Source organism: Corylus avellana, chromosome 1, assembly GCF_965113065.1.
Source record: "Corylus avellana chromosome 1, dhCorAvel1.hap1.2, whole genome shotgun sequence".
Lineage (NCBI taxonomy): Eukaryota > Viridiplantae > Streptophyta > Magnoliopsida > Fagales > Betulaceae > Corylus > Corylus avellana.
The window spans coordinates 38,657,312-38,676,543 of record NC_142490.1 but is presented as its reverse complement, the minus strand read 5'-3'; the positions used below and the strand labels follow the sequence as shown (position 1 = coordinate 38,676,543).

The window sequence follows — 19,232 nt, the reverse complement described above, 5'->3', positions numbered from 1 at the left end:
GGGCCTAGGAATTCGGCCTTGTTAGCAAAATATGTTTGGAGACTCACCCAAGAATTGGGTTCAAATGCTTTATGACTATGGCCGTCAAACATCGGTGTTTTCTTTTATGCAAAAGGACTTAAGATGGGTGGGTCATAACTCATAAGGTTTTGAACTTGTTTTTCAACTTGTTGATGTGACAATCAAAATTAACCGATTTTTACTATTACGTTATTTCAATTATATGGTAGGGTATAACAATTTACTAAGAGCTTGTTTAGAATTTCGTTTGAGAAATTGAGCTTTTAATTAAAAAAAAAAGCTTTTAAACAAAAACTTGACAAGTGCCAAAATATTCATATTTTAGACATTAACTTATATTTTAACTAGTTGCTAGAGTGCTCGCAACTAGTCAAAACTTTATTCAAAATAGCCAGCCCAACGTGAATGGCCTTAGAAACTTATTTTCTTTCCCTTAGATGGAATAAAAGCTCTTGAGGCCCCCTTCCCATAGAAAAATAAAAAATAGAAGCTCTTTTCCAGGTAACTATTCAAGCACTTGACCAAATATTTTCCAATTAGCTATGAATTTAATAATTTTTTTTCTCTAAATTAAGTTGGATGAATTTTTTAAAAAAAATTTAATTTATTAAACTGACATATATATGAGAATAAACATACATTTTTTTTTTTTTTCACTAATGTCAGTTTAATATAAGGGATGGAAACACTTTTTTCTAATTCATTTAAAAGAAAACTTACTTATTTTTTCAAATTTATTGAACCAGAAACTTAATCCAAAACAGTAACAATAAATGTAACTTGTTAGACCATCGTACTATCTATTAAACCTTGCTTTGTAGATGTTTTTTCTGGTTATAACCAAATCTACATGTATCCAGAAGATCGTAAGAAGACTGTATTTATAATTGAATGAGGTAGGGTAAATACATGTAGATCTTTAACAGCTTTAAATGTAACTTGTCAGACCATCGTACTACCTATGTATTTATAACTGAATGAGGTAGGGTAAATACATGTAGATCTTTAACGGTCTTAAATGTAACTTGTCAAACCGTCGTACTACCTATTAAACCCCGCTTTATAGATGTTTTTTCTGATTATAACCAAATCTATATGTATTTAGAACATCATAAGAAGGCTGTATTTATAACTGAATGAGGTAGGATAAATACATGTAGATCTTTAACAGCCTTAAATGTAACTAGTCAAACCATCGTACTACCTATGTATTTATAACTGAATGAGGTAGGGTAAATAGATGTAGATCTTTAACGGTCTTAAATGTAACTTGTCAGACCGTCGTACTACCTATTAAACCCCGCTTTATAGATGCTTTTTCTGATTATAACCAAATCTATATGTATTTAGAACATCATAAGAAGGCTGTATTTATAACTGAATGAGGTAGGATAAATACATGTAGATCTTTAACAGCCTTAAATGTAACTAGTCAAACCATCGTACTACCTATGTATTTATAACTGAATGAGGTAGGGTAAATACATGTAGATCTTTAACGGTCTTAAATGTAACTTGTCAGACCGTCGTACTACCTATTAAACCCCGCTTTATAGATGTTTTTTCTGATTATAACCAAATCTATATGTATTTAGAACATCATAAGAAGGCTGTATTTATAACTGAATGAGGTAGGGTAAATACATGTAGATCTTTAACAGCCTTAAATGTAACTAGTCAAACCATTGTACTACCTATGTATTTATAACTGAATGAGGTAGGGTAAATACATGTAGATCTTTAACAGTCTTAAATGTAACTTGTCAAACCATTGTACTACCTATTAAAACCCGCTTTATAGATGTTTTTTCTGATTATAACCAAATCTATATGTATTCAGAAGATCGTGTATTTATAAACACATGTAGATTTGGTTGTAAATGCATTCTTCTCACAATCAGTTATAAATGCAGTGAGCCAGCCAAATCAACGTCCACCAGGTACCATAAAAAATCAACCAAAAGGACAACCCTTCTGGCACTCCAGGAAGCAGCAAATTCAAATTTACCGGACGTTGTTGGCTTCCAAGCCAGTGAAGCCACGGCATTTTCTTGAGAAGATTCCCACTAAAATATTTTATATTTCAGTTTTTTAATATTTGATTTATATTGTAAGTGATACACGTCACATTGTGATTTGTATTAATGTGACATATTAATAGATTCTCTCAATTTTTTTTTTTTTTAACGTGAATCTATTTATTTTTTATTTTTCATATTCATGGAGTGTTTAATCATATTTTTTAGTTAAAAAAGTACACTTTACTCCTTCAAAGTTTAAGGCGATTTTCAATTCGATCTCTAATGTTTTAATTTTTGCAATGCACCCTTCAAACTTGCAAATTTTTTTCAATTTGACCAATATTATTACAAAATTTTTATATTGCCCCTATTTTTTTTTTTTATAAAAAAAAAAAAAAAATAAAATATTCAGGGTGGCTACGACTATCTAGCCATTTTTGCACCTTTTTTTTTTTTGGTCCAGTAAATAACCCAATATGATGGTTCAGGAAAGGAAAATTACAAAATTTTAAAATGCTCAGAAAATGATTTGTCATCCACTTATATATATATATATATAATCATTTCGAGTTCATCCTCAGTTGCTATAGCGTAATAATGGAGTGGATAAAAATCCAGACATATTTAATGAAGTTGTTTGGGAAGGTTCCAAATCTGGCCACCAGAGATTTAACCCCGTTCAAAAATTCCCAAGTTATGTCTGATACCCTACTTCTCATTGCATCAGTAGACTTGTGATTGATTACTAGATTTGTGATCGATTATTATTGAATTTTAATCAAATGATGATTTTAATAACTACATTAGTCTTAGAGGGACACAAAAAGGAGATCTAGAATTAATCATTTTTTTATAATAAAAATTTTCTCTAAATCAGTATAAAGAAAATATTTCTCTATCCATTTAAAATAGTGTCAAGTGTCTATAAACATTTAAAACGCACATTAAATTTTTAAGGTCATTAGTAGCAGTTTACTAACTTAGACTAACATTTTAAATGTTTAGACACTTGTCCCCAAGAGGTAGCTTAATCGGCTATGAACCACGCCTAATGAAGCGGTGGTCATTAGTTCGAATTCCCTCACCCTTTCCTTGTGTGGACATGTTAAAAAAAAAAAAGTTTATAGACACTTGATACTATTTGAAATGGGTTAGAGGATATTTCCCTCAGACTGATTTGGAAGAAATTTCTGTCTATTTTTTTAATAGTTATAAAACACATGTAACTTTGTTAGATAAGTTTGTATGAATTAGCTACAACAATTTTTCAGGGGGCTCCATGATGTGCTCTTCAGTGGTTTGTACCACAATTTTTTATTTTTATTTTTTATTTTTAAGAATATTTGACTTACAAAATAGTTAAAAAATAAAAAATTCATACAAATTGACTTGACAAAATATATTGAGAAAAAAAATGTAAAATTAGTCTTTTTGGTTTATCTGATTTACAATTAGCTTCATATGATATCAAAATGAACTCAAAGGTCCTAAGTTATATGGTAAAAACAATCTAAGTCCTACAGTCAAATTCCGTTCATTAATTTAAGAAATTTTGTTAGTATGACATTGATTTAAATATGACAAGTTTTACAATTTTAGTGGCTCTAAAGTTTCACGCTATCAGAATCTGTTAAGTTAATGAACAGAATTTGACTATAAAAACTATTTTTTGTCTTTGGCATACTTCATGAGCCTTTGAGTTCATTTTGATATCAAATAAAGTTAATTACAAATCATGTAAACCACAAAACTAAATTTGCATTTTTTCTTTTAATTTAGGAGAAATTGCCTTTTGCCTCCTATGAACTATAACGTCTTGGCACTTTTCTCCCATGAACTACAATTTTGTGCCCAAAATCTCATTCGGTCAGTCAAAGCCGTTAACTCAGACGATCAACCTGTCACTTTGGGCACTTTGTTCCCATGAACTACAACGCATTGTTACTTTACCCTTATGAACTGCAACGCATTATCACTTTGACCGTCTGAGTTAACGGCTTTGACTGACAGAAGTGGGTTTTAGGCACAAAATAATAGTTCATAGGAGCAAAGTAGTACAGTTAGCAATTTATGAAAAGAAAGTATCAATACATTGTAGTTCATGAGGCAAAATGTATTTTCTTTTTTAAATTGTGAGCCATATTATTTATAAGATTTTTTTTTTTTTGGTAAAATGAAAAAATGTATGCCCATTTGACTTTCTCAAGAACTTGATCGTCTTGAGTACTTCTTTGGGGTCTACTTCGGAGAAAACCAAAATACACGTCGTTTTCTTTTCTTTTCTTTTATTTGTGTTTGTGTGTGTGTGTGTGTGTGTGTGTGTGTGTGTGGATAACTACAAAATCAACTTTGTTGGTACTAGGTGGTGGGATAAAAATCACAAAATCCAAAGAGGAGGGTGGCTTCGGGCTTGGGCTTTTTGCTGCTGGGCCTAGGAATTCGGCCTTGTTAGCAAAATATGTTTGGAGACTCACCCAAGAATTGGGTTCAAATGCTTTATGACTATGGCCGTCAAACATCGGTGTTTTCTTTTATGCAAAAGGACTTAAGATGGGTGGGTCATAACTCATAAGGTTTTGAACTTGTTTTTCAACTTGTTGATGTTGCAATCAAAATTAACCGATTTTAACTATTACGTTATTTCAATTATATGGTATTCGTATAATAATTTATTAGGAGCTTGTTTAGAATTTTGTTTGAGAAATTGAGCTTTTAAGTCAAAAAAAAGCTTTTGAACAAAAACTTGATAAGTGCCAAAATATTCATATTTTAGACATTAACTTATATTTTAACTAGTTGCTAGAGTGCTCTTTATTGAGCATATAATGCTCAATAACTCTAGCAACTAGTCAAAACTTTATTCAAAATAGCCAGCCCAACGTGAATGGCCTTAGAAACTTATTTTCTTTCCCTTAGATGGAATAAAAGCTCTTGAGGCCCCCTTCCCATAGAAAAATAAAAAATAGAAGCTCTTTTCGAGGTAACTATTCAAGCACTTCACCAAATATTTTCCAATTAGCTATGAATTTAATAAATTTTTTCTCTAAATCATGTTGGACGAATTTTTTTAAAAAAATTTAATTTATTAAACTGACATATATATATATGAGAATAAACATACATTTTTTCACTCATGTCAGTTTAATATAAGGGATGGAAACACTTTTTTCTAATTCATTTAAAAGAAAACTTACTTATTTTTTCAAATTTATTGAACCAGAAACTTAATCCAAAACAGTAGCAATAAATGTAACTTGTTAGACCATCGTACTATCTATTAAACCTCGCTTTGTAGATGTTTTTTTTCTAGTTATAACCAAATCTACATGTATCCAGAAGATCGTAAGAAGACTGTATTTATAACTGAATGAGGTAGGGCAAATACATGTAGATCTTTAACAGCCTTAAATGTGACTTGTCAGACCATCGTACTACCTACGTATTTATAACTGAATGAGGTAGGGCAAATACATGTAGATCTTTAACAGTCTTAAATGTAACTTATCAGACCATCGTACTATCTATTAAACCCCGCTTTATAGATGTTTTTTCTGATTATAACCAAATCTATATGTCTTCAGAAGATGGTAAGAAGATTGTATTTATAAGTGAATGAGATAGTGTAAATACATGTAGATTTGGTTGTTGTAAATGCAGTCTTCTCACAATCAGTTATAAATGCAGTGAGCCAGGCAAATCAACGTCCACCAGGTAGCATCAAAAATCAACCAAAAGGACAACCCTTCTGGCACTCCAGGAAGCAGGAAATTCAATTTTTTTTTTAACATGAATCTATTTATTTTTTATTTTTCTTATTCATGTTTAATCATATTTTTTAGTTGGAAAAGTACACTTTACTCCTTCCAAGTTTAAGGCGATTTTTAATTGGATCTCTAATATTTTAATTTTTGCAATGCACCCCTCAAACTTACAAATTTTTTTTCAATTTGACCAATGTTATTACAAAATTTTCATATTGTCCCTATTTTTTTTTTTTTTTTTATAAAAGAATTTTTTAAAAAAATTCAGAATTTTTCTGACGTGTTAATTACAACACGTCAGAAATTTCTAACGTGCTAACATCTGGCACGTCAGAAATTTTTCGTTTCTGACACTTATAATTTTCACGTGTGAAACACGTCAGAAAGGCCCCGTCAGGAACGTTTTCTGACGTGTCAGACTACCTGACACGTCAGAAAACTTTCGTCAGAAAAAATATAATTTTTTGTAGTGTCATTCTTAGAGGGACACAAGAGAGATTTCTAGAATGACTCATTTTTTTATAATAAAATTTTTCTCTAAACCAGTCTAAAGGAAATATTTCCCTACCCATTTAAAATAGTGTCAAGTGTCTATAAACATTTAAAATGCACTTTAAATTTTTAAGATCATTAATTGCCGTTTACTAACTTAGACTAACGTTTTAAATGTTTATAGACACTTGTCCCCAAGGGCTAGCTTAATCGGCTATGAACCGCGCCTAATGAAGCGGTGGTCACTAGTTCGAATCCCCTTCCCCTTCGCTTGTGTGGACATGTCAAAAAAAAAAAAAAAAAAAAAAAAAAAGTTTATAGACACTTGACACTATTTGAAATGGGTTGGAGGATATTTCCTTCAGACTGATTTGGAGAAAATTTCTGTCTATTTTTTAAATAGTTATGGGACACATGTCACATTATTAGATAAGTTTGTATGAATTAGCTACAACCATTTTTTACGGGGCTCCATGATGTGCTCTTCAGTGGTTTGTACCACAATTTTTTTTTTTTAATTTTTTTTTTTTAAGAATATTTGACTTACAAAATAGTTGAATGAGGTAGGGTAAATACATGTAGATCTTTAACAGTCTTAACTGTAACTTGTCAGACCATCGTACTACCTATTAAACCCCGCTTTATAAATGCTTTTTCTGATTATAATCAAATCTATATGTATTCAGAAGATTGTAAGAAGATTGTATTTATAACTGAATGAGATAGTGTAACCACATGTAGATTTGGTTGTTGTAAATGCAGTCTTCTCACAACCAGTTATAAATGCAGTGAGCCAGCCAAATCAACGTCCACCAGGTAGCATCAAAAATCAACCAAAAGGACAACCCTTCTGGCACTCCAGGAAGCAGGAAATTCAATTTTTTTTTAACATGAATCTATTTATTTTTTATTTTTCTTATTCGTGTTTAATCATATTTTTTAGTTGGAAAAATACACTTTACTCATTCAAAGTTTAAAGCGATTTTTAATTCGATCTCTAATGTTTTAATTTTTGCAATGCACTCCTCAAACTTACAAATTTTTTTCAATTTGACCAATGTTATTACAAAATTTTTATATTGTCCCTATTTTTTTTTTTTTTTTTTTTTTTATAAAAGAATTTTTAAAAAAAATTCAGAATTTTTCTGACGTGTTAATTACAACACGTCAGAAATTTTTGACGTGCTAACATCTGGCACGTCAGAAATTTTCTGTTTCTGACACTTATAATTTTCACGTGTGAAACACGTCAGAAAGGCCCCGTCAGGAACGTTTTCTGACATGTCAGACTACCTGACACGTCAGAAAACGTTCGTCAGAAAAAATATAATTTTTTGTAGTGTCATTCTTAGAGGGACACAAGAGAGATTTCTAGAATGACTCATTTTTTTATAATAAAATTTTTCTCTAAATCAGTCTAAAGGAAATATTCCCCTACCCATTTAAAATAGTGTCAATTGTCTATAAACATTTAAAAATGCACATTAAATTTTTAAGGTCATTAATTGCCGTTTACTAACTTAGACTAACGTTTTAAATGTTTATAGACACTTGTCCCCAAGGGGTAGCTTAATCGGCTATGAACCGTGCCTAATGAAGCGGTGGTCACTAGTTCGAATCCCCTTCCCCTTCGCTTGTGTGGACATGTCAAAAAAAAAAAAAAAAAAAAAAGTTTATAGACACTTGACACTATTTGAAATGGGTTGGAAGATATTTCCTTCAGACTGATTTGGAGAAAATTTCTGTCTATTTTTTAAATAGTTATGGGACACATGTCACATTATTAGATAAGTTTGTATGAATTAGCTACAACCATTTTTTACGGGGCTCCATGATGTGCTCTTCAGTGGTTTGTACCACAATTTTTTTTTTTAATTTTTTTTTTTTTTAAGAATATTTGACTTACAAAATAGTTGAATGAGGAAGGGTAAATACATGTAGATCTTTAACAGTCTTAACTGTAACTTGTCAGACCATCGTACTACCTATTAAACCCCGCTTTATAGATGCTTTTTCTGATTATAATCAAATCTATATGTATTCAGAAGATCGTAAGAAGATTGTATTTATAACTGAATGAGATAGTGTAACTGCATGTAGATTTGGTTGTTGTAAATGCAGTCTTCTCACAACCAGTTATAAATGAAGTGAGCCAGCCAAATCAACGTCCACCAGGTAGCATGAAAAATCAACCAAAAGGACAACCCTTCTGGCACTCCAGGAAGCAGGAAATTCAATTTTTTTTTAACATGAATCTATTTATTTTTTATTTTTCTTATTCGTGTTTAATCATATTTTTTAGTTGGAAAAGTACACTTTACTCCTTCAAAGTTTAAGGCCATTTTTAATTCGATCTCTAATGTTTTAATTTTTGCAATGCACCCCTCAAACTTACAAATTTTTTTCAATTTGACCAATGTTATTACAAAATTTTTATATTGTCCCTATTTTTTTTTTTTTTTTTTGAAAAGAATTTTTAAAAAAAATTCAGAATTTTTCTGACGTGTTAATTACAACACCTCAGAAATTTCTGACGTGCTAACATCTGGCACGTCAGAAATTTTTCGTTTCTGACACTTATAATTTTCACGTGTGAAACACGTCAGAAAGGCCCCGTCAGGAACGTTTTCTGACGTGTCAGACTACTTGACACGTCAGAAAACGTTCGTCAGAAAAAATATAATTTTTTGTAGTGTCATTCTTAGAGGGACACAAGAGAGATTTCTAGAATGACTCATTTTTTTATAATAAAATTTTTCTCTAAACCAGTCTAAAGGAAATATTCCCCTACCCATTTAAAATAGTGTCAAGTGTCTATAAACATTTAAAATGCACATTAAATTTTTAAGGTCATTAATTGCCGTTTACTAACTTAGACTAACGTTTTAAATGTTTGTAGACACTTGTCCCCAAGGGGTAGCTTAATCGGCTATGAACCGCACCTAATGAAGCGGTGGTCACTAGTTCGAATCCCCTTCCCCTTCGCTTGTGTGGACATGTCAAAAAAAAAAAAAAAAAATGTTTATAGACACTTGACACTATTTGAAATGGGTTGGAGGATATTTCCTTCAGACTGATTTGGAGAAAATTTTTGTCTATTTTTTTAATAGTTGTGGGACACATGTCACATTATTAGATAAGTTTGTATGAATTAGCTACAACCATTTTTTACGGGGCTCCATGATGTGCTCTTCAGTGGTTTGTACCACAATTTTTATTTTTTTAATTTTTATTTTTTAAGAATATTTGACTTACAAAATAGTTGAATGAGGTAAGGTCAATACATGTAGATCTTTAACAATCTTAACTGTAACTTGTCATACCATCGTACTACCTATTAAACCCCGCTTTATAGATGCTTTTTCTGATTATAATCAAATCTATATGTATTCAGAAGATCGTAAGAAGATTGTATTTATAACTGAATGAGATAGTGTAACTACATGTAGATTTGGTTGTTGTAAATGCTGTCTTCTCACAACCAGTTATAAATGCAGTGAGCCAGCCAAATCAACGTCCACCTGGTAGCATAAAAAATCAACCAAAAGGACAACCCTTCTGGCACTCCTGGAAGCAGGAAATTCAATTTTTTTTTAACATGAATCTATTTATTTTTTATTTTTCTTATTCGTGTTTAATCATATTTTTTAGTTGGAAAAGTACACTTTACTCCTTCAAAGTTTAAGGCGATTTTTAATTCGATCTCTAATGTTTTAATTTTTGCAATGCACCCCTCAAACTTACAATTTTTTTTCAATTTGACCAATTTTATTACAAAATTTTTATATTGTCCCTATTTTTTTTTTTTTTTTTTTTTTATAAAAGAATTTTTAAAAAAAATTCAGAATTTTTCTGACGTGTTAATTACAACACGTCAGAAATTTCTAACGTGCTAACATCTGGCACGTCAGAAATTTTCACGTGTGAAACACGTCAGAAAGGCCCCGTCAGGAACGTTTTCTGACGTGTCAGACTACCTGACACGTCAGAAAACGTTCGTCAGAAAAAACATAATTTTTTGTAGTGTCATTCTTAGAGGGACACAAGAGAGATTTCTAGAATGACTCATTTTTTTATAATAAAATTTTTCTCTAAACCAGTCTAAAGGAAATATTCCCCTACCCATTTAAAATAGTGTCAAGTGTCTATAAACATTTAAAATGCACTTTAAATTTTTAAGATCATTAATTGCCGTTTACTAACTTAGACTAACGTTTTAAATGTTTATAGATACTTGTCCCCAAGGGGTAGCTTAATCGGCTATGAACCGCGCCTAATAAAGCGGTGGTCACTAGTTCGAATCCCCTTCCCCTTCGCTTGTGTGGACATGTCAAAAAAAAAAAAAAAAAAGTTTATAGACACTTGACACTATTTGAAATGGGTTGGAGGATATTTCCTTCAGACTGATTTGGAGAAAATTTCTGTCTATTTTTTAAATAGTTATGGGACACATGTCACATTATTAAATAAGTTTGTATGAATTAGCTACAACCATTTTTTACGGGGCTCCATGATGTGCTCTTCAGTGGTTTGTACCACAATTTTTTTTTTTAATTTTTTTTTTTTAAGAATATTTGACTTACAAAATAGTTGAATGAGGTAAGGTCAATACATGTAGATCTTTAACAATCTTAACTGTAACTTGTCATACCATCGTACTACCTATTAAACCCCGCTTTATAGATGCTTTTTCTGATTATAATCAAATCTATATGTATTCAGAAGATCGTAAGAAGATTATATTTATAACTGAATGAGATAGTGTAACTACATGTAGATTTGGTTGTTGTAAATGCAGTCTTCTCACAACCAGTTATAAATGCAGTGAGCCAGCCAAATCAACGTCCACCTGGTAGCATAAAAAATCAACCAAAAGGACAACCCTTCTGGCACTCCAGGAAGCAGGAAATTCCATTTTTTTTTAGCATGAATCTATTTATTTTTTATTTTTCTTATTCGTGTTTAATCATATTTTTTAGTTGGAAAAGTACACTTTACTCCTTCAAAGTTTAAGGTGATTTTTAATTGGATCTCTAATATTTTAATTTTTGCAATGCACCCCTCAAACTTACAAATTTTTTTCAATTTGACCAATGTTATTACAAAATTTTTATATTGTCCCTATTTTTTTTTTTTTTATAAAAGAATTTTTTTAAAAAATTCAGAATTTTTCTGACGTGTTAATTACAACACGTCAGAAATTTCTGACGTGCTAACATCTGGCACGTCAGAAATTTTCCGTTTCTGACACTTATAATTTTCACGTGTGAAACACGTCAGAAAGGCCCCGTCAGGAACGTTTTCTGACGTGTCAGACTACTTGACACGTCAGAAAACGACCTGACACGTCAGAAAACGTTCGTCAGAAAAAATATAATTTTTTGTAGTGTCATTCTTAGAGGGACACAAGAGAGATTTCTAGAATGACTCATTTTTTTATAATAAAATTTTTCTCTAAACCAGTCTAAAGGAAATATTCTCCTACCCATTTAAAATAGTGTCAAGTGTCTATAAACATTTAAAATGCACATTAAATTTTTAGGGTCATTAATTGTAGTTTACTAACTTAGACTAACGTTTTAAATGTTTATAGACACTTGTCCCCAAGGGGTAGCTTAATCGGTTATGAACCACGCCTAATGAAGCGGTGGTCACTAGTTCGAATCCCCTTCCCCTTTCCCTTGTGTGGACATGTCAAAAAATAAAATAAAATTTATAGACACTTGACACTATTTGAAATGGGTTGGAGGATATTTCCTTTAGACTGATTTGGATGAAATTTCTGTCTATTTTTTTAATAGTTATGGGACACATGTCACTTTATTAGATAAGTTTGTATGAATTAGCTACAACCATTTTTCATGGGGCTCCATGATGTGCTCTTCAGTGGTTTGTACCACATTTTTTTAAATTTATTTTTTATTTTTAAGAATATTTGACTTACAAAATAGTTAAAAAATAAAAAATTCTTACAAATTGACGTGACACAATATATTGAGAAAGAAATAAATCTAAATTTTAAAAAAGGAAAAAAATGTAAAATTAGTCTTTTTGGTTTATCTGATTTACAATTAGCTCCATATGATATCAAAATGAACTCAAAGGTCATAAGTTATGCGGCAAAAATAATCTAAGCTCTACAGTTAAATTCCGTTAACTAATTTAACAAATTTCATTAGTATGACATTGATTTAAATAGGACAAGTATTACAATTTTATTGGCTTTAAAGTTTCATGCTATTAGAATTGGCTCTAAAGTTTCACGCTATCAGAATCTGTTAAGTCAGTAAACAGAGTTTGACTGTAAGGACTAATTTTTTTTTTGGCATATCTCATAGGCTTTTAAATTTATTTTGATATCACATGAAGTTAATTACAAATCATGTAAACCACAAAATTGAATTTGCATCTTTTCTTTTAAATTATGGGAAACTACCTTTTGCCCCCATGAACTATAACACCTTGACACTTTTCCTTTATGAACTGCCAACTGTGCTACTTTGCCCCCATGAACTACCATTTTGTGTCCAAAACCCCATTCCTTCAGTCAAAACCGTTAACTCAGACGGTCAACCCATTACTTTGCGTCACTTTGCCCCCATGAACTACAATGCATTGTCACTTTACCTCATAAAATACAACGCATTATCACTTTGACCGTCTGAGTTAACGGTTTTGACGGACAGAAGTGGGTTTTGAGCACAAAATGGTAGTTCATGAGGACAAAGTAGTACAGTTGGCAGTTTATGAGAAGAAAGTGCCAAGACGTTGTAGTTTATGGGACAAAATATATTTTCCCCTTTAAATTATGAGCTATATTATTTATAAGATTTTTTTTTTTTTTTTTGGTAAAATGAAAAAATGTATGCACATCTGACTTTCTCAAGAACTTGATCGCCTTGAATACTTCTTTGGGGTCTACTTCGGAGAAAACCAAAATACACGTCGTTTTCTTTTCAACTTTGTTGGTACTTGGTGCTGGTGGTGCATGGGATAAAAATCACAAAATCCAAAGAGGAGGGTGGCTTCGGGCTTGGGCTTTTTGCTGCTGGGCCTAGGAATTCGGCCTTGTTAGCAAAATATGTTTGGAGACTCACCCAAGAATATTTGGGCTCAAATGTTTTATGACTATGGCCGTCAAACATCTGTGTTTTCTTTTTGTGCAAAAGGACTTTAAGATGAGTGGGTCATAACTCATAAGGTTTTGAACTTGTTTTTCAAACTAGTTGATGTGCCGTTCAAAATTAATCGATTTTAACTGTTAAGTCATTCCAATTATATGGTAGTCGTATAACAGTTTATTAAAAGCCTGTTTGGAATTGCGTTTGAGAAATAGGGCTTTTAAGTCAAAAACTTAATTTTTAAACTTTTGCCAAAAGTGTTTTTTGAATTAAGCTTTTTGGACCCTTAAAAACGTTTTTTTTATTATTTTACCAAATGAGTATTTTATTTTATTTTTTCAAACGGACTTTTTAAGTGTTAAAATCACTTTTAGATTATTCAAACACAATCTCAAACATGTCCTAAATAATATTACTGAATATTGTTAACTTCTAATATGACCCTCGGTCCACCTTATTAAGGAGTTCAATCCATGGCCCGTGAAGCAAAGGGGAAGCAGAAATAGTCAACTTAACTGTCTAGGTCAACTCAATCGTGGGGGCTGAGATTTAAAGGGCATATCGTTTTGAGTTTCCTTCACAAATCATGCTAAACATTAAGGCTATTGCCATTGATTGATGATTGTAGGGCTCTGCTGAGAAGTTTTGGTTCAAGCCAGCTTCACCATGCCTGCAGGCTAAAGAATTTGTTCTGGGTCTTTTCTCTTTGTTGTATGATGATATAATACTTAAAAACTCTAACAATTTCTCTTAAATAAGCAGTCAAGATAAAGGCATTACAAGTGGATGAAGGGGCTGATTCCATGTGATTATTTGCTTAAATTCAGGTAGTATGATTGAGTCTATAAATGCTACTAGTATAACACTTATCCCAAAAGTCAAACAAGCATATAGATCCATTACAAAAAAAAAAAGGGATTTATTGACATGTCTACAGTAACCCATTTTTTTGCCACGTCATTATTTCTTGACGTGTTAATTATTGCCATGTTGCTAAATTTAAATTCGTTTAAATTAAAAAAAATATATATATTTTATATACTTTAGTAACGTGGCAAATTGTGAAACGTCAAGAATTATTGACGTGTCATTTTGGCACGTCAATAATTACTAACGTATCACATTTTGACACGTCAATAAATAATAAATAATAATTCAAATAGTATTTTTTTAAAAAAAATAAGTGATCTCTTACTATTTTGATGTATTTTCTTGACGTGTCACATGTGGCACGTCAAGAAAAAAATTTCTTGACGTGTTACATGTGACATGTCAATAATTTCTTGACGTGTTAAATGTTGGCACGTCACTAAAAAATGAGTGGGACATCTCTCTTAATTCAACTTTTTTCCTCTTCTTATTATTTATTTCTTTCCTTCTCCGGATGGGTTGAAAAAAGAAAAAGAAAAAGAAAAAGAAAAACCTTTCTTTTCTTTCTCCTTCTCCCACGCAGCTGTCCCTGATCTCCTTCTTCCTTTTTTTTTTTTTTTTTTTTTTTTTTTTTTTTTCTACAGAATGGGTTTCTTCCCCACAGCAAGAAGAAACGGGCTGCGTTGTCCGGATGAGTTGTTGATTGCAGAAATTGAAACAAATATTCTAATTGGGTTAAGTTGAAGTAGCTGATTGCAGAATTTTTTTTTTTTTGTTTATTTTGTTGGGTCTCTGTTGGTTCGGCGATGCTGGGTTTGGGAGAAAGAAAAGAAGAAAAGAGGGTTTGGGAGAAAGAAAGAAGAAACGACAGGCGATGCTGGCAAGTGGGATGAGTAAAGCTTATGATATATTATAGTCGAAACATTTATCAAACTCTGCACACCACAAGTAGTAATTCGAAGGGAAAGTCGGGGTACGTGATCTTAAAACTTGATATGAGTAAAGCTTATGATATATTATAGTCGAGTTTTCTGGAGGCTGATATGAGAAAGCTTGGTTTTGACGTTAGATGGATACAATTGATTATGAAGTGCATTAATTCAGTGTCTTAATCTGTCCTTATAAACTGCGAGCTTAAAGGAAGGGTCATCCTACTAGAGGTTTGAGGCAAGATGACCTATTATCTCTATATCTTTTTATTGTATGTGCATAGGCACTTCGTTTACAAGGGCCCTATTGTTAGAGAAAGAATCAAGTGAAAACACTTTTTTTTTTTTTTTTTTGCTAATGATAGTATCCTCTTTTTGCATAGAAAATTCTTTGAAGTGCTGCAAGTTGAAGCGATTGTTGGATGTTTATGAGAAAGCTTCAAGGCAAAAGTTTAATAAGGAGAAAACACCTATTTTCTTTAGCAAAAATACCAGTTTGGAAGCTAAGAGACAGATTCTTGCAATCTCTAAAATGCAATCTACTCAGAGTCATGACAAATATTTAGAACTATTGGCGCTAATACGAAAATCTAGGATTCTAACTTTCAAGAGTATCAGAAACAAAATATGGAGTATGATGAGTAATTGGAAGGCGAAGTTTTTGTTACAAACAACAAATGAGATCCTATTGAAAGCTATAATTCAAGTCATTCCTTCTTATAATATGAGTGTATTTAAGTTACTTAAGGCATTATTTCGAGGTATAAATTCCATGATGAGACAACATGAGAAAGAATCAGAAATTCATTAGATGAATTGGTCTAAAATTGGGAGTTCAAAATACAAGGTATGTTGTGATTTGGAATGGGGAAAATTATCCTTTCGCTCCATAAACTATCACGCGATGACCATTTCCCCCCATTAACTACCAACTTTACATTACGACCTCACTAAACTACCATTTCGTTACTAAAATCCCCTTCGGTCAGTCAAGGCCAAGTCTGACGGTCAACCATACTATTCACAGGGTTGACCGTCTAACTTAACGACCTTGACTGACAGAAGGGGAGTTTTGGTAACGAAATGGTAGTTTGATGGGTCGTAATGTAAAGTTGGTAGTTGATGGGGGGGAAATGGTTATCGCGTGGTAGTGAATAGGGGGAAAGGATAATTTCCCCTTTGGAATGTTTTTACAAGGCTTTGTTGTGAAACAATGTTGCAGAATACTTTATAGTCCAAGTTCTTTGGTTGTCATTATTCTTAAGGAAACAAATTATCGGAATGGCATTACCATAGATTCAAAATTGGTTGGTGAGCTTCATATGCATGGAAAATTATTTAGTTGGCACGTGATTTGCTAAAAGAATTATTTGGAGAATAGGGGATGAGGAATCAATTAAAATTTGGAAAGATAAATGGCTCCCTAAACCCACATCTCATGTAGTCTAATCGTCAAGAAGAATCTTAAATGAATTGGAAGATGCAGTAGTAGCAAATCTTATTGATAACGATACGAGGTGATGGAATATCTCTCTAGTCAATGAAGTATTCCAAGAGGATGAAGCAACAATAATATGCCAAACACCAATCATTTAGTATGGATCGGAGGTTCACATGCAATGAGGTGTTTACAATGAGAAGTGCCTACCATTTTGAGAAGGAGAGAGCGTCAATTGGCAAAGCGGAATGCTCACAAACTATCGGGCATGGAAGCTTTTGTGAAAGGTTGTGGTAAATGAATTTTCCTAATGAAGTGAAAGCCTTCATGCGGAAAGACCATAATAATGCATTGCCAATGAAAACCAATCTAGCAAAGACGAAAATTGTTTTTGGTCCTTTATGCCCTATTTGTGGTATCGTGGTTAACATATTTTATGGAGTTGTCCAACAACAAGAACAAGAGACACACATGTATAAAAATTCATGTTTCAAAATGCAAAGTTTCTTTGTGAGCATCTCCTTTCTCTTAGGGAACCCCACTCCTATAGTAGGGTTTCGTTGTATGAAAATTCATATTTGACATTTTGGCACTAAATCTCTTTGAGGTTTCACTTTGATGACTTTTGGGTGGATCACCCCAACTTCATGGCTATAGTAGAAGAACTTGGACAAAATTATCTCAATTTCAAGTAAAATGGTTAATCGCTAACTCTGATATAATCTGATATAAATTTTTATAAATTAATGTTTGAAAGTGAAAAATAATTATCATTTCTCCTTTTTAAAAATTGGTTTGTAGAAAATTCTTTAAAAAGAAAATTTCGGGTAAATGTAGTTATTTTTTTTTATGGTTCCATTTACCCAATTTCGCAGTCCAACCAAGCAGATAAGCAAGCTCCCGGGGATCACTTCCGAAACCCCAAAATCCACCGCCACCGCCAACCCCCACCATGCCGGTCTTCAAAACCCCATTCAACGGCTACTCTGTGAAGTTCAGCCCCTTCTACGAGTCCCGCCTGGCTGTGGCCACCGCCCAGAACTTCGGCATCCTGGGCAACGGCCGCATCCACGTCCTCGACCTTCCCTCCTCCACCTCCCCCCAAATCTCCGAGCTCGCCTCATTCGACACCGCCGACGGCGTCTACGACCTTGCCTGGTCCGAGTCCCACGACTCCCTCCTAGTGGCTGCCATCGCCGACGGCTCGATCAAAATCTACGACCTCTCCCTCCCCCCCACCTCCAACCCCATCCGCTCCTTCCTCGAGCATTCCCGCGAGGCCCACTCCGCCGACTACAATCCCGTCCGCCGCGATTCCTTCCTCTCCGCCTCCTGGGATGACTCCGTCAAGCTCTGGACCCTCGACCGCCCCACCTCCGTTCGCACCTTCAAGGAGCACGCCTACTGCGTCTACTCCGCCGTATGGAACCCCCGCCACGCCGACGTCTTCGCCTCCGCCTCCGGCGATTGCACTCTCCGCGTCTGGGACGTGCGCGAGCCCGGCTCCACTATGATCATCCCCGCCCACGACTTCGAAATCCTCTCCTGCGACTGGAACAAGTACGACGACTGCTGCATCGCGACTGCCTCCGTGGACAAGACCATCAAGGTCTGGGACGTCAGGAGCTACAGGGTCCCCATCTCGGTGCTCAGCGGCCACGGCTACGCGGTCAGGAAGGTCAGGTTCTCGCCGCACCGACAGGGCCTCATGGTGTCCTGCTCCTACGACATGACCGTGTGCCTGTGGGACTATATGCTTGAGGACGCGCTCGTGGGTCGGTACGATCACCACACGGAGTTCGCCGTCGGGGTCGATATGAGCGTGCTTGTGGAGGGGTTGCTCGCGAGCACCGGCTGGGACGAGTTCGTCTATGTTTGGCAGAACGGAACCGACCCCAGAGCGTTCTAATTGAGAGGAAAGTCGAACCTTTTTTTTTTTTTTTTAATTTTTTTTTTTTATATGAAATTTGTTACAGTTCTTGATTTAGGTAGTGAAAAGTAATGTGATGCTTGTTGGGGGATGGGTTCTGGGTATGTTGTTGTTTCAATTGTGAGATTCAATTTGCTGGGGATGTTGATGAATAGCTTCCTGAGTTATCAATCCCGTGTATATTAGATTTTAATAAAACAACAGGTTCAAGTTGTTTGGTGCTTTCATGAATTCCTTGGAATGTGTCCTCGTTTAGTAGGTATATTTCTTGTACATTGCATTTTCGAGAATGTAATGACTCGTTTAGTATATTTTCGTGTACATTGTCTGCAGGGCATTGCTTGATATATATGGGTTTCTGAATTTTTAGGTTTGATTTATAGTTTTTATTTTCTTGGGGTGAAGGGGGTTGAGTAACAATCTTTCTTTACAGTATTGCAGTGCTCAGCACATTGTCAAGTGTTGCAATTATTGTTGGCTTGTTGGGGGTGTAGAGTGCTAAAGGTTTGCATTATCTGAAGATTCTCTGTCCTTGTATTCCTTTTGTTGATTATCTTGTGTGCTATTTGGAAAGGAAGAAATTGATCATTGTGAAGTGATCTGTGTTTGATGTGATTGTATAAGGAACAATTGTCTTCGTAGCATCAAT

The 19,232-nt window shown here is 33.6% G+C and overlaps 1 protein-coding gene across 1 annotated transcript; it reads left to right on the top strand.

Annotated features, from left to right (window-relative positions):
• Nucleotides 1-17,516: 17,516 nt before the first annotated feature.
• Nucleotides 17,517-18,808, top strand: PEX7 (peroxin 7). The gene has a single exon (XM_059582487.2). The coding sequence runs from the start codon at nucleotides 17,606-17,608 to the stop codon at nucleotides 18,560-18,562; it is 957 nt and encodes a 318-aa protein (XP_059438470.1). The 5' UTR covers nucleotides 17,517-17,605; the 3' UTR covers nucleotides 18,563-18,808.
• The last annotated feature ends 424 nt before the right edge of the window (nucleotides 18,809-19,232 follow it).

What these genes read in the sequence shown, in the direction of transcription:
- PEX7 (XM_059582487.2), top strand. Translation starts at nt 17,606, where the DNA reads ATGCCGGTCTTCAAAACCCCATTCAACGGCTACTCTGTGAAGTTCAGC.